Source organism: Phaethon aethereus (assembly GCF_964289735.1).
Source record: "Phaethon aethereus genome assembly, chromosome: 15".
Taxonomy (NCBI): Eukaryota; Metazoa; Chordata; class Aves; order Phaethontiformes; family Phaethontidae; genus Phaethon; species Phaethon aethereus.
The window spans coordinates 5650888-5667951 of record NC_138591.1 but is presented as its reverse complement, the minus strand read 5'-3'; the positions used below and the strand labels follow the sequence as shown (position 1 = coordinate 5667951).

Here is a 17064-nt window from a genome sequence, read left to right as displayed (position 1 = left end):
CTTTGCTAATCAAAGCCAATCGAGACACAGATTTACATAGTAAGCAAGGATTATGCAAAGCAATGTGAGGTTCCTAAAACCTTTATCCACATGCCTCAAAAAACACTCAGAGTCTGAGCAGGGTAATTACCACAGTGCTGGATTAGTGGTGCTCCCTTTTTTTGTACCAGTATTTCAAGGCTTTCTGTGACTGACTCAGCTACATTCCAGTTTGAACTCTTCCTGGCTTAAGCCCACATCACCTGACTTCAGATGAATGAGGAATTTAGTCACTAACTCGTTATTTCACAATTACACACTAAATCTGGCACCCAGCACCCTTGCAAAATACAAGAAAACATGCTGATTATTTTTTAAAGATTTCTTTTTAAATAATCAGCTGCATACAAGACCTTTATTATTCTACAAACCCCACAGGTTTACTTATTTCTACTAGTAGCTTAACAAGTAACATAGTTAAGCAAACTTATATGGGCATAAAACCAGAAACCAATAAAAGCTGTTACAAGCGAGGCTCACTGTTTTATCAGGGCAAGCTCTCTTGTGTGACAGTGCACGGCTGGCACTGCTGTCATTCCAATTAATTACAGTCACACAAAATGCTTTCAATTGTGCCAGCAGAAGTTCAAATTCATCTGGGAGAAAAACGCTCAAATACTTCTGGGAGAAACAAAATCACTTTTGTTACTGCTACCCATGACAACTTCAGTGCTAAACTAACAGAATCTAGTGATCAGATCATCAGTTTGTCAATGAAACAAGGCTTTGACGTTCACACTCTTGTGTACATTAGCAAGTTTGTGCAATGCACCACAAGGGGATCTGTAGAGCAAAAAATAGTTGGTGCTGGGAACCTGACACCCCCACCACTACCACATTTGCAGTAAATGCATTTCAGAACCATTTACTATCGATTCGCTGAAGTCTTGCTCTGAAGACAGTGTCCATTAGCAGTTGGAGAACACTAGGCTTGCTCCTGGACTGCATCTTGCAGTTTAGTTTCATCCAAAAACAGTTGGCTATACACGTTCTGAGACACATCACTACAAACCAAAGCACGGCACGTGAAAAGTCGAGAGCATATCCCTGATCCAAACTACAACACCAATACAGATGCACTATGTACGTTCGGACTCAGGCCTATGATATCCAACCAACTGCAACTGTCATACTTACCTCATAGTTTCTGGCATTGGTATTAGCTGCCTTCTCTAGCTCAATGCGAGCTCGTTTGTGGCTAAGCTCCATCTGCATCTTCTCTCTTTCCACCTGCAGGAGCTGGGATTTTGAGTGGATCTGCCCAGCTTGTTCTTCCAGCTGGATGGTTCATGTGTGAAAAGGGACATTACACATCATTAACAGCACTGCAATTATATTGCACACCCTTTACTACTCAGGTGACACTTGCATGCCATTTTACAAATTACAATGAAACTATCACAATGTTTGCGGTACTTGTCTTCTCACACCAGCTGCAGATGGAGAAAACAAGAGTTCAACAACACTCAAAAACCCACATCAAATCAATGTTAGTTGGAAAGAAGTTAATGTCAAGTTCTTCATTCAGAATTTCTCATTCAACGTCTAGAGGTACTCTGACAAAATGTACTTCCCTACCTAAAAAAAGCTTAATTATGAACTCCCTAACCCTCATAAAAGTAACAGCAGCCAACCAAGAAGCAATGATGCTGCCCATGAAATGTAAATGCTGAGCAAATATGTTTTTCTACTACCTGCTACAACTTATGCTTCATTTTTTCATTCAAATTACCTTAGAGCACAGACAATATTAATAAAACACCTCACATCTAAACAATGTACATTCAACACATAGCCAATTAAGACTCTCTAACCAGAGGGAGCCTCCTCTAGCCATCTCTGTAATCAGAGATGTGCCACAGACAGAAAATGCATTCTTTTTTGTCAATATTCCAAATGCAAAACATTAAGAAGAAAGCAAGCTTATTTTATACTTAGAGACTGAAATAAAAATTATATTAAGATATTGAATACAGAAACTTTATTCCAGCCTAATAAACAGCCCGTATGAGCCAAGATGTCAACTTGCTCCATGCTTTATGAGAATAAGGCAGCTTACAAGAAAAAGTCAAAAAAACCCACATGGATACGAACAGAAACAGACAAGAAATCGCAACGGGTTAGCACATCAAAGCCATAGCACAATGCAAGTCTCCTGTATGTGTCCAGGCAAAGAAACTTTAAGGAAGATTGTGAAAAAAGGTAACAAATGACTTACTGGAAAAATATTAAGTGATATAAAGTTCCTTTGTTCAGCAATATGAAAATAACTTACAATTTCATTTCCTGAGCTGGTATACAGACCTAATATGCAGGGAAGAAATTCAAAGGACCTTTCTTAATTTTTTTGCAAACGAGAAATAAATATGTCTGACACTTGAAAAAACTGTAAAGGTTCTAGAATGTCAACCAAAAGCAAGCTTCCATTATTGAGCTTGCATGAGTATCAATCTTAGAAAGACTGGTCAGATCTTAAGGAAATAAACCCTGATTCCTGGAATCAAAAGAAGTCTACAACCACTCTGAAGTGATACTGCAGGCATCACCAAGCTGAGGACACCTCACCTGCACCCTCTGCTGGTACTGAATCTGTAAGGAGCTTTGAGATGACCCTGGTGTGGCCAGTCCAGACACGCCCTCCATACGCTGTGAAATGAAGTTGTTGAGGGATCTCAGAGTGGAGAAGACAGTAGTATTATCTTCCAAGTCCTCCATGGCTCTGGAAATACACAAAAAAAAGTCACCAGCAAAACACTCAGAGCAACCTACGGTATACCAACTGCTTTGCTACAAAGAGATACATCATCGCCCTGAGGAAACACTAAATCCAAGGTCTTCCACCTTACAGGGTACAAAACCCAACCTGCTAGTCACTGCAGGGATCCACAGATTACTGCTGGGATCAATTTGAACTAGAAAACACTACCCAACCGCAGCTGAAGCTGTAGGTCTCTGAAATGGGACTGATGCAAGAGAGACTGTTCTTCCCGGAGCTTTCACGTGAAATGGTTTGCTTTTATTTAAATACATACTCCCCTGAATCTCAGCCTATAAGCATACAAATAAGAGCTGTTTAATGACAGTTATACAAAACTGAATTTTCCTTTCCTATATAATCAAGTTAGATTCTGGGATACAAGTTAACATTGTAGGACACAAAGATCTAAAGCACATAACACTAGAAACAGAACTCCCTACTCGTCCTCCAAACATTTGAGGCTGATGAGGGGAAAAGAATGACTTCCATACTAGCAGCAAACCCTACCTTCAACACAACTTGATTCTGGTTTCCAAAATGCACTTTGAAACCTAACTTCCAGCAATGATACTTCCCAAGTTCACAGATCACTTCTGTAAGTAAAACTGTGTCTCCTCGTTCACATAAAAGTTTTTCCATTCTTCCTTCAAATTTGGAAGGCTACTTAACTAAAAGGCCAAAGACAAATCAAGCCTGGAGCTCAGAAAAGCCTGCAAGGTTTCCCAGGAAACTTCAGAAAGCCTTAAGCGAGTCTCTCTAGGGACTGTATGCCCCACAAAGCCCCAGAAGCAGAGAAGACTCAGGACCAGGGAAGGCAACCCATAACATTCAGGCTTGTACCAGAGACACAGATCTGAACTGAACTTTCGGGATCACGGACTCTCATAGTAACACCGGGGTTATTCTTTGTATTTATACCATCGCTAAGAATGTAAAATTAGAAGCACATACTAGAAGCACACAAGCAACTGATCAGCCAAAACCCAAATGAAAGCATTTATTCAAAAGCAGTACTTCAGTACCACATGCAAATACAGCCAAGAGAGACCACCGCCAACAGGTAACTGTACTGCAGCAAGCCTGTTTTGAAATCAGGAAAACGCTAAAAATCAAGACGACACCTACACCCCTCCCCGCCGCAGAAAACCCTTGGGCAAAGGCTGCCTTGCAGGGCACCAAGGGACCCGCCGCCCTCACAGCCCGGCGCCCCGCGGCAAAACCCCGAGAGCGGCCGCAGGGCCGCTCCCGCGCAGCCGGGCCGCCCTGGGCGCCGCGGCGGGGCTCACCCTCACGGACAGCCCCGAGGGCGCAGAGCGGCCCCGGCAGCGCCCACAGCCCTTGCTCCGCCTCGGGGGCGGCGAGCGGCCGCCCGGGGGTGGGAGGAACAGGGACACGGCACAGTCTCGCTTCCTCGCTCCCACGCCGCCGGGCTCGGCCGGGCGCGATGGCCAAGCGGCGGGAGCGGGGTCGGGTCGGGTCGGGTCGGGTCGGGTCGGGTCGGGTCGGGTCGGGTCGGGTCGGGTCGGGGCGCCGCACCGCACCGCACCGCACCGGGCCGGGCCGAGAGGAACCGGCAGCCTCCCCAAGCGCCCTCACACGCTCCCGCGCGCCCTCACTCACCCGACGCGCGCCCCGCTTGGATCTCCCTCCTCGCCCCGGCGCCGAGATCTCACGGGAACTCGCGCCCAACTCTCGCGAGAACAGCGGCCCGCGCCGCCGTAATGCCGGGAGTATACGCGCAACGCCGCCGTGGTCTCCGCGCCGTACCGTAATGCCCTGCCTCGGCGCGAAAGCGCTTCGAGCTCAGCCTCCCGCCGCTGCCTCTTGGCAACTCCCCCGCAAAAGCGTCCTGCCCCACCGCAATGCAGCCGGAGGGGCAGCGGGGAAAGGAGACGCTTAGCCAGCGGCCTGCTGCTCCAGTTCCTGCCGCGAATCACAGGCAATGAAGCTTCTCAAAGAGCAGACTGACATTTTTTTTTGCTTCTTTCCCACATGAGTACAAAGGAACACCCAGCTCCCCAATCTGGGCTGTTGGGATGACGCTTTCAGGCACACCACTCCGCATGGAGATCCCAATCAGGAGGTTTCAAAGCAATGAAAATTTGATAAATCTTGCCAGCAACCCCAAAGGAGATGCTTATAATGAGAAAGATCTGGAAGCCTTAAAAACTGAGAGTGCTACCAGCCCCTCTTATAACTCACGCCACAGTCGGCCTGATAAAAGTGCTATTTAATGTAAAATTGTCATTTCCAGATAAGGCAGCAGCTAAATTTATTTTTGCAAACGGAATCCTAGCAATTCAATCAGTAATTCCCCCTGTCTGGGATCCAAGGAACATCTTGTCATTTCACCTAGGAAACCTCACTGGTCAAATGTAACACATAACTGAAAACCTAGGGGAAATAGTCTTCTCCGTAGCAGTGACACTGCCCTACTGTCACCGACGGGATTTATGAGTACTGTGAAGTAGCAATTTCTAAATATACCCCTGTGTCTGAACGCAGCAGAGCCATCAGGCTAAATATTCCAGAGCCAGTCATATACCCTGAGCAGCTGCGTTACAGACTGATCCCAACATACATGAAAACGTTATCTGTTCTTACGTGTGCTAATAAATTGCACCGGCTTTTAAGATGAAGAGGGAATAAATTGGCTCAAACTCCCCTTGCTGTTCCCTTGCCTTCTGACAACTGCATTTATGGTTAGTCTCATACATGACAACATTAGTACCGCAATGATTTTGAAGCACACGTGAAAATAAAACTGTGATTACATGAGTTTTTAATTTCCATCACTCCAGCCCCAGAGGTTGCCCTTCAGATTGTTCCTCTCCATTCCCAACCATTTCCTCCACAGGTGAGAAGCTCGATTGGATGTCTCTGCTTGTACAATTAGCGGATAAACTCAGTAGGACACCACCCTGGTTTATTTTTTTATTTGAAAAGCATGATGTACTTTGTAAGAATTGTGGCAGATTTACCCAGGGTCTTAATGGTGGGACTTTAAACACACACCAAATTCAGATTTCCAATCAAATGTCTGATCACATGTGATAATCTGTGGTTCTCAGCTTTCATTTCCCTTTGTACAATCTTGCCAAATAATAAGATTCAGCAGAGTCCTTCCGGCTGGCCTGAGGCTTTATAGTTCTCACATCTTGGAACTGCTCCTTCAATCTGTCTTGCAGAAGGTGGGACTCATGTCCATCCCAGAATTTACAGAGCATCGTTCCTTTTGGCTTTAAAATACTTCGGGACAGATTCAGAAGGCCTAAACATAGATTGATCAACTTCTGATGATCCAGTTCTTTAATGCCCGTTGCATTAGGTGCCATGTCACTCAAGATAACATCCACCTTCTCTGCAGGAAGCAGACTCTGAATCATCCTCAGTGTGCTTGGGTCTGCAATGTCAGTCTTCGACAGGAAGACTGCTCCTTCCAGAGGAGAAATCCGCAGGAGGTCAACGCCAAGGACAAAGCCAGTGGGGACAGCAGGATCTAGATTGTAAGAATGAATGACACACTGAACACTCATAATGGTTGCAAACAGCTCGCATACTCATGAGCTCCGTGCTAGTCAATAAACAAAAACGTACCACCTGCTATGTCTGGTCGTCTTCTCCTTAGAAAGTTTGCTGCGTGCATATGGATGGATGGTTTGCTGTAAGCCAATCCATTCAAGACATGAAAACTCAGTTACTTTGGATAAGCAAGGGATATTTTTCTTGATTTTCTACTGTTCTTTCAAGGCTGACAGTCCAGAAATCCTGGACAATAGCACAGATGATGACACCTAATCTTGTAAATATTAATGGCTTAAAACACACAAACCATACATAGTGGTTACTATGATTTTTCAAGATGTAAAATAAACATAAAGAAAAACTAAGTTACTCGCTGGAGGCTACACAAATTTCAGAACTGGATGAAAGGATCCTCCCCACAACACAGTTAATCAGAACTCTGCGTTAGACCTTCAGTAGGACCTCATGGTAAGTTATTACACAAATATGATTTCTCCAAACCACATGAAGATTTTCACTGTCATGCAGGCACACACCTTCACACTGCTATCAGCGACTCTGGCATTTGCCAGTACCTATGTCCCTTCCCCACACCACCACCCTCACAGACAAGTTTTCTGCCATGCTTCAAGATGAGTATCATACCCATCTTGCCTGCCAAAAACGTGCACTTACCAGTACCTAAGGCATTGACCCTCTCTACAGCAACCTGGCTCCAAGCACCAGGCGCCGCTCCACAGTCCAGAACAGAAAGCCCTGGACGAAGAATATGAAGTTTGTCATCGATCTCCAATAATTTGAAGGCACTTCGGCAACGGTAATGCTGCTGCTTCGTTGCTTTGACAAAGGGATCCTTCAAGTGTCGCTCCAACCACCACTGCTCAGTTCCAGTTTTCTTCAGTAATCCCACCGTGGTGTGGACACATTTGCTCACCAGATGCTGACAGCTGCCCAGGAAGACAGGTGAGTTAATCAGTGTATAACTACCATGTATTTCAAAAGTCTCAACAGTAATTAATTCTAATCTCGACTACAGCTCCTCCCATTTATCACCAGGCTCAAAAAAAGCCTCCAAATTTAAGATTCTTTGGCACCTTTAGTTATCTGGTCCAATCTCAACATATTTTGTATGGAGGCCTCACAGGTTACCCCTTGAGCTAAGGCGGGAAAGCGGGCCCCAGGCCTAGACAGCTCTTAGCTTCTGCTCTGGCGCTTGTGTTTAAGGCCCGCAGGGGCACGACATGGCAGACTGACAAGGCCCTGGGCTGCCGGCCTCCCTGAGAGGGAACGAGGGGTACAGCCTCCCGGCCCGCGCGCTCCTCCTCGGCCCCTCAGAGGAAGGGCGGACGCGCCGGCTCCTGGAGGCTCCTTCGTCTCTCCGGGCGGAGCACACCGACAGCCACGGGCACTGCCACCCCGCTTTCCCGGTCACTAACTCCACCCCCCAGCGCCGAGAAACCCCACACGCCCGTTCCCCGCTCCTGACGGAAGCTTAAGGCGCCGGGACTAACCCAGCACCTCGCTCGGCTCGCCCCGCTGCCGAGCTCTCCACAGCGGCCCCGCCACGCACCTGCCCCCAGCAGCGGCTGCAGCGGCAGCTCCCCCGCGCCAGGACATGGCGGCCGCCTGAGCCCGCCCCGCCTCTCCTCACAGCTACCGGGGGCGGGGCGGGAGCGGCGGCGGCGCGGGAAGAGCCGGGCCGGGCCGCTTCTGAGGGGGTGACGCAGCGGTGGGTGTCGGGGTGTGGGGAGGGGGCTGGGAAAGTCGGGCCTTTAGGGCAGGGGTGCTGGGACGAGGGGGGCGGGCACTGGGGGAGCGGGTGCTGAGGGGAACGCCTCAGGGATTTGGGGAAGGGATGTGGGCCGGCGGTCAAGGACTTGGATAGGGAGGTCAAGGGTGTGAGGAGGGGACCCTGGGAAGACAAGGATTTGGGGAGGGGGTCAAGGACTTGGGGAGGGAGTGTTGGGGGGGCAGGGGAGCAGGGGTCAGTGGGAGTGTTGGAGAAGTAGATGTTGGGAGAGGCACCGAGGGACCAAGGGTTTGGGCTGGGGATGGTGGGACCAGGCATTTGGGGAGCGGGTGTCGGATGTTTGGGGTGGAGGTGAGGGACTATCTGCCCCCCCGCCGGGCCGGAGGAGCATCCTGGGCTGCCCTCGGAGGAGTGCCGGCAGCCCTTGGCGCAGCGTGCCCTCCTCGTCTCTCGCCCAGCAGCCATGTGCACGTCCCGGCTCTTCACCCTTGTCCTGGTGGTGCAGCCGCCCCGCGTCCTCCTGGGCATGAAGAAACGTGGGTTTGGAGCCGGGCTGTGGAACGGCTTCGGGGGGAAGGTGCAGCCTGGGGAGAGCATCGAGGAGGCTGCTCGCAGGTGAGGCCTGGCCCGGCTCGGCTGGCGCCCGGGGGAGAGGTGGGGCTTGGGGCACAGGTTGGGCCGTGGAGGTGTTAGACCGCCTGTGGTGGGCTGCAGGTGGAGTGGCTGCAGCTTGGCTGATCCATAGCGCCCTCGTAACCAGTGTGTTACCCACCACCCATGGCGGTCGTGAGCCATCTCCGAACAGAGAAAATCGCCTGCTCCACGGATGATGAGGGGTCACCCACATGTACAAAGAAACTGGACTGCTCCCCGTTGCCCATCATCTGCAAATCTTTAATTGTCATCCAGTCCATGAGTAACTGGCAGTTACTGAGTGTCCTCCCTCCATCTCTTGGACTCTAATCTACACTGAGACTTGGGCTGCTAGTGATGGACAGAGGTTCTTGCATTGTTCAGAAAGGTGCAGAGTTTAATTTTGGCTAGATAGCAGAATTACGGCTTATGCCAGTGTACTGCTTATTATTTAAATTTTGAAGCTGTTGAACAGATGCTACCTTTCAGTAGCATTTTTAGTAGTGTGAAAATGTAGTGACAAAAGAGTAGAAATTCCTAGGGGTCCGTTATGAAAGGCACTGTAGAAATTCGTTATTTGACTGCATGGTGGCATTAAGCCCTAATGCTGATTTAAGGAATTGAATTCCATCAGTATGGAGGTACAGTACCATTTTTGAAGCCTTTAGTACTGATTTCTTGGAGTTCTTCTGCCTCATCATTAAAATGAAATAGCAGATCGCAGCTGAATTATAGAATCATAGGATAGAATCATAGAATCATTAAGATTGGAAAAGACTTCTAAGATCATAAAGTCCAACCATTCGGTACCTCATTCTTTATGTGAATGTTGCTGACACAAAGCCACACTGTGCCACTTCCTCACTTTCTGATATATGCCCAAAATTGCCCTCGCACCTGCAGGAAGATCAGTGTGGGTGTGCTCAACAGCTTCTGCCCTGAAACGTCTCCTCAGCTGTGCCAGTGCAACGACCTGGGTTTTGTGGTGAGCTAATCCAGGGGACCGAAGGGTCCTCTATGCAGATGCACACCCAGCAGTCCACGGCGTTAACGTACCTGACGCTTACATTATGGCTTTTTGTGTAATTTATCATCTCTGAGTGAAGGGAGGGAGATCAGTTTTGTTACTTAAATCAGGCCTTCATTTTACGTTGCCACTGACTCTGGTGGAAATCTAGTGATTTAATTTAGCATTTGATTCCCTAGGTGTGTGTTTATCTGTGCTAGCCCAGAGTTAGGAACTGGAGCTTTAGTCCATACGAGATGTCAAGTGATAGAAGTTTCTGTGATCTCAGTGCAACGTGCCACAGCACAGCCAGCGCCTGCTGCTGTGGGCTGTGGAACGGTCCAATCCTCATCCCTTTCGACATAGCTGGTCCGAGTTTACTGCAGAATGACACAACCGGTTCTTGCCGAGGCCAGCCGAGCAGGAAGCAGGCCCCGGAGCCAAGGCCAGCTCGGCACGCAGCCCACCTTGCTGGCGGGAACACCGCTGTGGTGCAGCGCTGCCTCAGGCGCAGCTCTCCTCCGGACGTGTCACACAGTCCAAATCACACTTCACTCGGGCTGCCTCCACTCTGCATTCGGAGTTGAGGTATTATGCTGTGGTTCACGTGTTGCGCTGTCTCAGTCGGGTTTGCAGTGGCATAAGGTGCAAAATGTCCTCACAGCACAGATAGTTAAATATTAAGCTGAAGCATGAACAAAAATTTCTTGTATCGGTAAGATTTCTATCCTCCACTGGGTACGCCACATTCCAGCGAGTACCCATGGCTCCTCAGTGGCACATATTGTAAGGGGGGCATTTAGCTAATTCATTATTTCTAATTTGCTACCTGTAATGTTTCCACTTACTATATACAGAGCCAAACAGCTGACAGATTAATTGCTTGGAGAACCATAGCAGTGTTGTGCTTTGTTCTTCCATGGTCACAGCCTGTAAAACGAGGCTTTTAGCTTTGTTGCTGGAAAACTGCCTCTATTTTAGACATAGTTTCTCAGGAAGATAGACTAAAATTATCTAAGACATTAAGTTGGAATATAATTTTGAAGGATGGGATCCACAAAACTGATGCCAAATAAAGCTGGAGCCTTAAAGATCATTCCCATTACACTTTAAAATTAAGTTACTGCCAAATATGCAACTCCCTTAATTATTAACCTTAACTGAAGATACACTGTTTCAAGGTATTCCTTATTTTTGTATGTTAGAAAAACCATGACTAACTCCAAGCTGTGCTGATTCTGTTAGAGGCAGGTAAAAATAAAAAAAGCCCCAACTGCGTAGCATAAACAGAGCAAGCAATTGAATGTGCTTCAAGTAGCCATGCCTGGTGATGCACGGAAAAAGAGTTGTCTGGCAAGTCTCTCAAAGTGCTCTTAAAAGTCTTGCCTTCTAGCCTCTCAGTTATGCTAAATGTACTTCCAAGGAGCAGAAATGTAAAGTTTACACAATTTCTTTGTTGCTTTTTTTACACAGCATTTGAATGGGAGAAGTATTCCTAATGTTCTGTGTGCAAATCATGTTATGTATTCTTAATGTTCTGTGTGCAAATCATGTTACGTAGTGTGTAGTGTTATTTAAATAAGCTTCAGTTAGCCTCAGAAGTAGCTGATTTGGAGCAAGTACAGATGTTCTAGTATTTATTACCTGCTTCCCCACAATTCTGAAAACTTTAGCTTTAAGTTGGCAAAGCCTTTTGCCTAAATGAAGTATATCTCAGAACTCTTAAGTCACATCCAGCTAACTAATCTCAGAAAAGATCATCAGGTTGCAAGGAGTGTAAGTTTTACTAAACAATCTTTTTTTTTTTTCCTGAATCTTCCCCTTCTAATATAGACTATTTTCCTGCCAGCCTTTAGGAGCTTGAAATAACACACAAGCCACTCTGACATGGCTCCCCTGTTGTGTAATACTTCAGCACAAGCCAGAACTCTGCTTTGCTCTGCAGGCTGTGCCCTGCTCCATTTTACAGGTGCAGCTTCCACCTTTGGTTCATTAGAAGTGTTTTTGAATGTGCAAATAAAGCTAACGACTGCTTTTTTGTTCTCCCACTGCCTGCTTTCATGTAAAGAAGTCTACTTTTTGTGCAGGGAGCTCCTGGAAGAGAGTGGACTAACTGTGGACACCTTGCAGAAGATGGGTCAGATCACATTTGAATTTGTAGGCAACTCTGAACTCATGGAAGTTCACATTTTCCGGGCAGATCAGTTTCATGGAGAGCCAACAGAAAGTGATGGTAGGTAGCTAGTGGAGAGAAAGGAAGGATGTGCATTCTATTTTGAGACAGTATTGCTCTTAAGAAATGCAGAACTACTCATGCCAAAATCCCTTTAAGAACGGACGTAGCTGGGCTATAGAGGGAAGCTGCTTGTTGACAGACATTCAAAGTCTAGGCAGAAAAAAAAACCCAAGAGAAAGTTTCATGCAAAGTTATTTTGTTTTCTCCCACCAGAAATGCGTCCACAGTGGTTTCAGCTGGATGAGGTGCCATTCAATCACATGTGGGCAGATGATATCTATTGGTTTCCCCTGGTGCTTCAGAAAAAGTTGTTTCGTGGCTATTTTAAGTTCCAGGGACAAGACACTATCCTAGAGCACACCCTGAAAGAAGTGGAGGAAGTTTAAGAAAACAGAAGCATTCCACCCACATGCTGCTGCCCACATTGGGATAGAACACCATGAGTACTACTTAATAAGGGTCTCCCTTCTCAACTCTCCAGCAAAGGAGACTTATCTGCCAGGTCACAGGGAAGTAAGGAAAATACGGCGGTTTCTTCTAGCAGAAATAAAAGTAACAAGATTTTTCCATGCTGTGAAGTCCCTGGCTGTGGTATACGTTAGTGGTTATGTGATCACAACTATTAAAAACTTAATGTTAATCCTAATTTTTAGGCTTTTCCCTCATGGCTGGAAATGTTTTCAAAAGATTAAAAATATTTTTTAGTAGAAGTATGTGTTGTTCTGTTGTAATCGGCTAGCTACCTTCTAGACTGTTTAAGGGCCTTTGAGGAATTGGTTCCTTTCACAAAAACATTAAGTGGACTGTGATGCAGCAGCAGAATCAATTCTCTTCTCTCTGCCACTTTCTAGCTATTCCCTACTGAGCGTTACTTTCTGGGCCAAGGTGAGGCTTAACCAGTGCTGTGAAAGCCTTTTGAAAAGTTTAGGTAGAGATCCCTTCAGGATTCTCCAGCTGAAGGTAGTACGTTATAGGACTTAAGAAAAGTCAGAGGTAGATGTACGGCACTGTTCCAGCCCTGCTTTCACTCTTGCAGCTCCTGCCATGAACTCAAACTGTTTGAGCACTTCAGGTAAAAATATGCTGAACAAAATGAACTGTCAGCAAGTCAGAGTTGCAAAGTGCCATCACCTATGGCTGCAAGCTTTGCCACCTGTCGGTAGCAGGCGACTGGTTCAGCATTCAGGGCAGCCCAACTCAGCACACTGGGCAGCAAAAGCTTAATCAAACTGTACTAGAAATAACACATCACATATGTAACTTCTTACACAAGTTTTGGGTTTGTTTTTTTTTTTTTTTAACACTTTTACAAACACATATAACACTTACAGATAGAATCTTGGAATGTAATATAGGATCTGTAAACATTTCCAGTCTACCAATTGTAGTAATAGCTCTTTAATTCCTGCGTTTGGATAAAGTGCTTCATACATAAGGCTATTTGAGCAAAGCAAAGATACAGGATATTCCAGGCAAGTAAAATTCACATCCTCTGAACAAGACTCTTTTTTTCTTGTCTCCCTCTAGCAGTTCTGAATAATTTATACTGCTCAAAAATGCCCTTCTTCATATGCTTAGTAAGCTACAGCTCAGACTTAGAAGATAAAAGTTAACACCTTAGAGTCTTCCTTTTCCTTTTGTGCTGCACACCAAGTTATTTACAGAGTTTTTGATACTCACCTCCGCTTCTGACATAGCAGTAAGGGTTTCTGGCTGTTCAAATGGAAAGAATGGCTTGAGGCAAGTAGAGACAAGAAGCACAAGGGGATAGGTACCTTGTAACAGGATGCAAGACCTTACTGCATGATAGCAAAGGGAATGACTAGCACTGTTACATTATCTTTATTTATTTCCTGGTGGAAACGGTAAATTGCATGGTGAGAGAGCACAAATTACTTCTGTTCCTCCAGGAGTTTAGGTAGAAGAACAAGTGCAGCTCAGGCTTGCATTTCTATTTGCTATCCCCTCTTCTGTAATCTGTTCAATCCTTTTACGAAGATGCTTTCACCAGCACTGACTTTTAGCTCATGTCAAAGAATAGCGACAAGTTATTGCTCCTGTTACAATTGTGGAGACTGACATGTTTTAAGTAAGTTCTGTCCCCAGCTGGTGACCTTTGTCTTTTAGGAAACAGCACAAACTGAAGATTGTAAATTAGCCTGTTACAAATTCCAGGAATTGCACTCTTGCCTGATCAAAGTAGAAGAGTAAAAGCACTGGAATGCAGGAAGGCACTGTTGAAAACATGTTACAACTCTGGAGGAGCAGCTTGCAAGGAAGATGGAAGGTAGGGAAAGAAGAATCAAAGATTAAGGTAGAATTGCAAATATAGTTTGCAAAGCCTTTCAACACATGATACTGGTCAAAAAGCCTGTATATTGCCACTTCGCAGCTTGAAGTGGAGGAGACCTCGGGAGTGACATAAACATATAGCCCTTCTGATAAAACATTTTTCAGGCAAAGTTTCAGGTTCTCGGCTGTCTACTACTCTGGTACCTCCACGACAGATTTTGAGAGAGACACACACAGAAAGATTGGAGGTCTTTTCTACCATTACTATTTTGAACACGTGAAAGTCCCCATGAGCTCAAGCAATACACAGAAAGCTTCCACTCAAAGGCACGTTAACTCCTTGGCACTGCATCTTACAGGAGGATCAGTTCTTGGATTGGCAGCACACACTCTTCAATTAGTCTTCTGATTTGCTTAGTGTTTACTGCAATCTGCCCAGCCACCAGCAATAGAACCAACTTCATTAAGTCTTGTTCTCACCCTTGCATGTGGCTAGGCTGTTTGCTGCTGAAGGCAATAGCATGAAGGTAACTAGAACTGTTTCCCCTACATTGACTAGGGTAGGCAAACAACTGAAGTCAACTCGATTCCCTGCTGCATTCCTCTAGAGGAAGCAAGCTGTACTTGATGCTGCTCTCCAAGTCTGACAGATCCCTGAACAAGACAGATAGAGTAAGGAAATCCCTCGCATATTGAGGTAAACATAATAGTGCTATTTGCACACTGACCAGCCTCCCAAAAATAAGGTTTGCAAACTAAGGGTTGTATGAAATAGTGTGCGTGTGTTTAGGAATGAGGCAGAAGCTTGACAGTCCAGTATGAAATAAACTCTGAAAGTGCCATCAGCTTTGAGAACACTAGGCTTCTGTTCTCAAAATATTAGATGAACTGAGTGAAATCAAGACAAGAAAACCCCACATCCAAAAACTGCTCTCCTCAAGGAGGCAAGGGCTGACAATGGAGGAATGGGTGTTTTCTCAAAACAACATAATTCCAGTTTCTGTATAGGTCATGCGGTCTGTGATTATCATTATTACAGTCTCTGCATTTGGACTGTAGAATTCTTGCTCTGAAGAACAGAAAAGAGGAGTTAGTCTAAAGCCCAAATGTGGTTTGGATGTTTGTTTTTGGGGTCTTTTTTTTTGTTTTTTTTTTAATAAAGTCCAAAATTGTAACTTTTTTCTAAACTTAAGAAGTGCAAAGTTCTATTCAGGCTAATACTTTGCAAGTGCTCCTACAGAACATAGCCCAGTCATCTACCCCAGCCAGACAAGTTACATAAACGATATCGGATCTTGCCCCAAAACATACAGTATTTTCTCCATTTGACTGTTCACCACATCAGGCAAACAAGGCTAAATGATGGAGGATGGGTCCTAAAACTAAGCAAATGACAGGCCATAACCAGCCAGCACCTCCTAAAGATGCTCGGAGTGAAGAGCATTTAAAAATATGGCACCACGCTTTCCACACTTTAACCACAAACTATCTTCCTAATCAAGATAAAAGTCAAGCAGAAAAACCTTTTGTGCCATTCTTGAGATAGCATCTTCTTTGTTACTGTACTTAGAAACGCTTCCCTTCCCAGCCAGTTTGCTCTGGCTTATGAGCAGAACCTCTTCTGCATCACTTGGAAATCTTCAGGAGAGAGAAGCAAATCTGTCACAGCCATTTGCAGTTAATCTGTCTCACTGGACAGGGCCAATATGCAGGAGGAAAGACTCAGAAGAGAGTTAACATTTGAATTGCTATAAAAAGCTCTTAATAATGCATTCTGAGCAAGGTTGTTAAACAAGACACCCTAAATCCTTAAGGCCCAGCACCCAAGAAATTCACCCACATAAGTGCACTTAACCATATTTTCAGGGGTGTGTGTAATGGTTATGCCAGTCTCATGAAACTGGGCAAGTAACTTCTTATCTTGGTCCCAGCTGAAGAAACTAACCCATAACTTCCACCTGTACTAGGAAGAGCTTTATGTTGCACTGAATTTTCTAAATTAAAAAAAAGAAAAACAGCGTTTGTAATTGGAGGCTTTAAATATATTTCCTGCTAATTGGGAAGTTCCCCAATGGGAAAATACTGTAACGGTTCGTTTGACAGCGAGCACTCATCCTTATTAATGTGCTTCCTTTTTACCCAGTCAGAGAAAATGCTAAGCAGCCAAGTCTCACATTCCCCTTTGGCAGCTATTTTGGCCCCAGAGAACTTAGGTTCAGGAGAGTCCTGTTCACATAGAGTTTTGCTGCTTACGTCTGCAGTTTTTTCACTTATCAGTTTCTCTGGAGGATATGCACAATTTCCCCCAAGGTAACACAACATGCAAGTTCTCCTCCCCCTACCCTTTGCTTCACGAGGGAAAGTCACTGGAGATACAAAGTGAAATACGGAGAATGTTTAGTCCCTTTATCACAATCACAAATCATTCTAAAAACTCCATTACCAAGGGCTGTGCTATTTTTAGAGATAGAGAACTGTCATTTAATTGTCTTCTCTCCTTCACAAACACACTCCAATGATACCCACAGCCAGAAAAAAGAATGATAGTAACATCTTGATAAATACTGATTTTTTTACTAATGAACTTTATCAGCATTGTGACCCAGCCTGTTGGTGTTAACAGGATACTTCATCTGATATCAGACCAAAGAAAATGCCAGCCTTCAGGTCAGCAGCTCTCTAATAGTCCTAAACAGCTACTCAACAGATGGATGTCAGAACCTCCAGAAAATAAACAAGCTATCTTGTAGCTGTTCTGCTCGTATAGTACAAGTGGCTTACAATTAAGGAGTGTTTTATTCAATTATTTTCTCATTCATGCCAGG

At 45.4% G+C, this 17064-nt stretch overlaps 3 protein-coding genes across 3 annotated transcripts in view; 1 reads left to right on the top strand and 2 right to left on the bottom strand.

Annotated features, from left to right (window-relative positions):
* Positions 1-2754, bottom strand: part of MAD1L1 (mitotic arrest deficient 1 like 1) — a gene marked incomplete at its 5' end in the record, with an annotated part of 375295 nt that extends 372541 nt beyond the window's left edge. Inside the window, 2 exons of the mRNA XM_082006803.1 lie at positions 1177-1317; positions 2605-2754. Of these exons, the coding sequence (XP_081862929.1) occupies positions 1177-1317; positions 2605-2754 (291 nt within the window). The remainder of the gene's footprint in view (positions 1-1176; positions 1318-2604) is intronic.
* A 3117-nt stretch (positions 2755-5871) lies between these two features.
* Positions 5872-7939, bottom strand: MRM2 (mitochondrial rRNA methyltransferase 2; the record flags this gene model as incomplete). Its single annotated transcript, XM_082006759.1, has 3 exons — positions 5872-6296; positions 6998-7305; positions 7893-7939. 3 exons carry the CDS (start codon positions 7937-7939, stop codon positions 5872-5874), a joined length of 780 nt encoding a protein of 259 aa, XP_081862885.1.
* Positions 7940-8535: 596 nt separating this feature from the next.
* On the top strand, positions 8536-12333 carry NUDT1 (nudix hydrolase 1; the record flags this gene model as incomplete). Its single annotated transcript, XM_082006677.1, has 3 exons — positions 8536-8687; positions 11799-11944; positions 12161-12333. 3 exons carry the CDS (start codon positions 8536-8538, stop codon positions 12331-12333), a joined length of 471 nt encoding a protein of 156 aa, XP_081862803.1.
* Positions 12334-17064: the final 4731 nt, after the last annotated feature.